Source organism: Bos grunniens, chromosome 11 (genome assembly GCF_055505025.1).
Source record: "Bos grunniens cultivar Pamir isolate PY7600 chromosome 11, Bosgru_T2T1.0, whole genome shotgun sequence".
NCBI classification, from domain to species: domain Eukaryota; kingdom Metazoa; phylum Chordata; class Mammalia; order Artiodactyla; family Bovidae; genus Bos; species Bos grunniens.
Genome location: NC_141175.1, coordinates 13,969,996 through 13,973,867, shown reverse-complemented (window position 1 = coordinate 13,973,867; position 3,872 = coordinate 13,969,996). Strand labels below are relative to the sequence as shown.

Sequence of the window (3,872 nt, the reverse complement as noted above, 5' to 3'; positions counted from 1 at the left end):
TGAACAGGAGAGGATCCAAATGAGAGGACCTCATTCACTGGTACCTCTTGAATGAAAGCATCCTGATTCAAGGTGGGACCCAGAAGACTTTTCCCCTACAAGAAGAAGGAAAAAAGGCAGGGAGGGGTGAGAGAGTTGATTAGGGATGTTGGTGGAGCAAAAACCTAAAACAACCAAAGAATCTTTCAAAAGAGAACTCAAAAAAATTAGGCTCCATAGATGTTTCTAAGAACACCTGGGAAAATTTTATTTTATTATTTTTTTTAATTTTATTTTATTTTTAAAATTTACAATATTGTATTAGTTTTGCCAAATATCAAAATGAATCCGCCACAGGTACACCCGTGTTCCCCATCCTGAACCCACCTCCCTCCTCCCTCCCCTACCCTCCCTCTGGGTCGTCCCAGTGCACCAGCCCCAAGCATCCAGTACCGTGCATCGAACCTGGACTGGCAACTCGTTTCATACATGATATTATACATGTTTCAATGCTATTCTCCCAAATCTCCCCACCCTCTCCCCCTCCCACAAAGTCCATAAGACTGATCTATACATCAGTATCTCTTTTGCTGTCTCACACACAGGGTTATTGTTACCATCTTTCTAAATTCCATATATATGTGTTAGTATACTGTATTGGTGTTTTTCTTTCTGGCTTACTTCACTCTGTATAATAGGTTCCAGTTTTATCCATCTCATTAGAACTGATTCAAATGTATTCTTTTTAATGGCTGAGTAATACTCCATTGTGTATATGTACCATAGCTTTCTTATCCATTCATCTGCTGATGGGCATCTAGGTTGCTTCCATGTCCTGGCTATTATAAACAGTGCTGTGATGAACATTGGGGTACACGTGTCTCTTTCCCTTCTGGTTTCCTCAGAGAACACCTGGGAAAATTTTAGCTTCTCATTTAGGAGTAGCTTAGAATTGTTTACCTTTCCCCTTGTTGGGTTTTATCCCCTGATCTCTGTAGTTTTTTGAAATAACTATTCTTTAAAATCCTAACAAAAAGCAGTGGGCTTCCTTTTTTTTAATAGGCTGGAGGTTAGGAAAGAGCCATCTTCATCAAATTGCCCTTCGCATCTCTCCCACGGGGCCTCCAAACCCTGACGAAGAGGTCAAGGACATGGAGATAAAGAACTACAGCAGCAGCACTGCGGACTTTATCCTCCTGGGCATCTCTTCCAACCCCCACCTGCAGAAACCCCTCTTCGCTGTATTCCTTGTCATGTACCTGATCACCCTGGTGGGGAATGGACTCATCATCCTGGCCATCCACTCTGACTCTCGGCTCCACACCCCTATGTACTTTTTCCTCAGCAACCTGTCCTTCATGGATATCTGCTTCACAACAGTCATTGTGCCCAACATGCTGGTGAACTTACTCTCAGAGACAAAATTCATCTCCTATGTGGGCTGCCTGGTCCAGATGTACTTGTTCATGGCCTTGGGAAACACTGACAGCTACCTGCTGGCCTCGATGGCCATTGACCGGCTGGTAGCCATCTGCAACCCCTTCCATTATGATGTGGTCATGAGCCCACGGCGCTGCCTCCTCCTGTTGCTGGGCTCATGCACCATCTCTCACCTGCACTCCATGCTGCGTGTGCTACTCATGTCCCGCCTGTTTTTCTGTGCCTCCCATGTCATCAAGCACTTCTTTTGTGATACTCAACCTGTGCTTAAGCTCTCCTGCTCTGACACTTCATCCAACCAGATTGTGGTCATGACCGAGACCCTGGCTGTCATTGCCACCCCTTTCCTGTGCATTCTCTTCTCCTACCTGAGAATCATCATCACGGTGCTCAAAATCCCCTCTGCAGCTGGGAAGTGGAAGGCCTTCTCCACCTGTGGCTCCCACCTCACCGTGGTGGTCTTCTTCTATGGAAGTATCATCTATGTGTATTTTAGGCCACTGTCCATGTACTCAGTGGTGAAGGACCGGGTAGCCACAGTTATATACACAATAGTGACACCCATGTTGAACCCTTTCATCTACAGCCTGAGGAACAAAGATATAAAGAGGGGTCTGAGGAAACTAAGGGACCAAGTTTACTCATAGAAAAAAACAAAAAGATTACAGGTCATAACTGGGTGATGACCTAAGAGATGATCAGGTTATCTTTGCTTTGTACCCATTTTTCACTTGGTACCCAAAGAGGTGATAGGAAGTGGTGTCGAATCACAGTAAGAGTATTGAACTGGAAACCAGATCACTCAGTGTCTATAAATGACCTTGACCAGACATATGTTCAATACCAAGCTAGTACTGCTAAGAATTTTGATTTCAGGAAAACAGTTTCTGCTACCCATATAGTGGGGGAAAGTTATTGGCAAGTAATTCCCTCTTAAGCTTGACAATGAGTGAGTGAGTGAAGTTGCTCAGTCATGTCCAACTCTTTGCAACCCCATGGACTGTAGCCCACCAGGCTCCTCCATCCATGGAATTTTCTAGGCAAGAGTACTGGAGTGGGTTGTCATTTCTTTCTCCAGGGGATCTTCCAGACCCAGGGATTGAACCTGGGTCTCCTGCATTGCGGGCAGACACCTTACCATCTGAGCCACTAGGGAATCCCTTATAGTGGGGGAAAGTTATTGGCAAGTAATTCCCTCATAAGCTTGACAATAGTCAGTACTTAAGGAACTGCAAAACTCTATTACTATTTATAAGACATTACATGGACTTCATAAATTTGGACAGAAGAAATTTAATAGAAAGAAGAAATGGACAGAGTATTTCAAATAGTGGAAACCATTCAAGCAGGTAGAGGCAAGAAACATTGTTAAAATGTCCATAATATATGAAGTGATCTACAGATTCACTGAAATTTCTATTAAATCCTAATATCCCAATTACTCTCTTAAAGAAATAGACAACAAAATCCTAAAATTCATATGGAACTATAAAGGACTCAAAATGTCAAAAACAATCTTGAGAATAAAAAAACAAAGCTAGAGGCCTCACTTCATGATTTCAAAATATATTACAAAGCCACAGGAATCAAAACAGTATAGTATTGGCATAAAGACCAATGGAACAGAAGAAAGAATCCAGAAATACAACAAAGTATATATCATCAACTAATTTTCAACAGAGTCATCAAGAATATAGAATAAAAAGAGGGGAGTCTCTTCAATAAACAGAGTTGTTCTTGTCTTGTTGAAAATGCCATTGGTGTAGTATGGGAATTTTAACAATATGAGTCCCTGAGTACCATATATCTTCACATTTGTTTGTGTCATCTTTAATTCCTTTCATGAATGCTTTTCAAGTACAGGTCTTTCATCTTCTTGGTTAAATTTATTCCTAAGTATTTTATTCTTTTTGATGCAATTAAAGTAGGATTATTTTCTTTTTATTTTATTTTATTTTATTTAACTTTACAATATTGTATTGGTTTTGCCATATATCAAAATGAATCTGCCACAGGTATACATGTGTTCCCCATCCTGAACCCTCCTCCCTCCTCCCTCCCCATACCATCCCTCTGGGTTCGAAGCATCTGCGAGGCTCAGGAAACAATTGCTTAACTAAAAGTTAATTAAGGATATAAAGAGTCGTTAAATAAGGATAGCTCAGTGTGGAAATTCAGTGGAGAAAAGAGGCTGAATAATTCAGCCAGAAGGTGAGAGAAAGAACGACATGGGGAGACCGAGTTTTGGTGAATAAGGCCCGCACTTTATTTTCCAAACTAGTTTTTATACCTTAAGTTATGCATAGAGGATAATGGGGGAAGGGGTAGAGTCATGCAGTAAGCCAGGCTTTCTTCCTGCAAACTTATCATATGCAAAAGTTTAGGTGATTTGCATCATCTTCTGGCCCGGAGGCCTGTTAACATTTTAAGACCCTTTCTTCAGAAAACTTATT

General features: G+C 41.4%; 1 protein-coding gene across 1 annotated transcript; it reads left to right on the top strand.

Moving 5' to 3' along the window:
- Window positions 1-959: 959 nt before the first annotated feature.
- On the top strand, window positions 960-2,066 carry LOC147362588 (olfactory receptor 1L4). The gene has a single exon (XM_086325371.1). The coding sequence runs from the start codon at window positions 1,131-1,133 to the stop codon at window positions 2,064-2,066; it is 936 nt and encodes a 311-aa protein (XP_086181497.1). The 5' UTR covers window positions 960-1,130.
- Window positions 2,067-3,872: the final 1,806 nt, after the last annotated feature.

Excerpts from the sequence above, each read along its gene's own strand:
- LOC147362588 (XM_086325371.1), top strand. The coding sequence starts at position 1,131 with ATGGAGATAAAGAACTACAGCAGCAGCACTGCGGACTTTATCCTCCTG.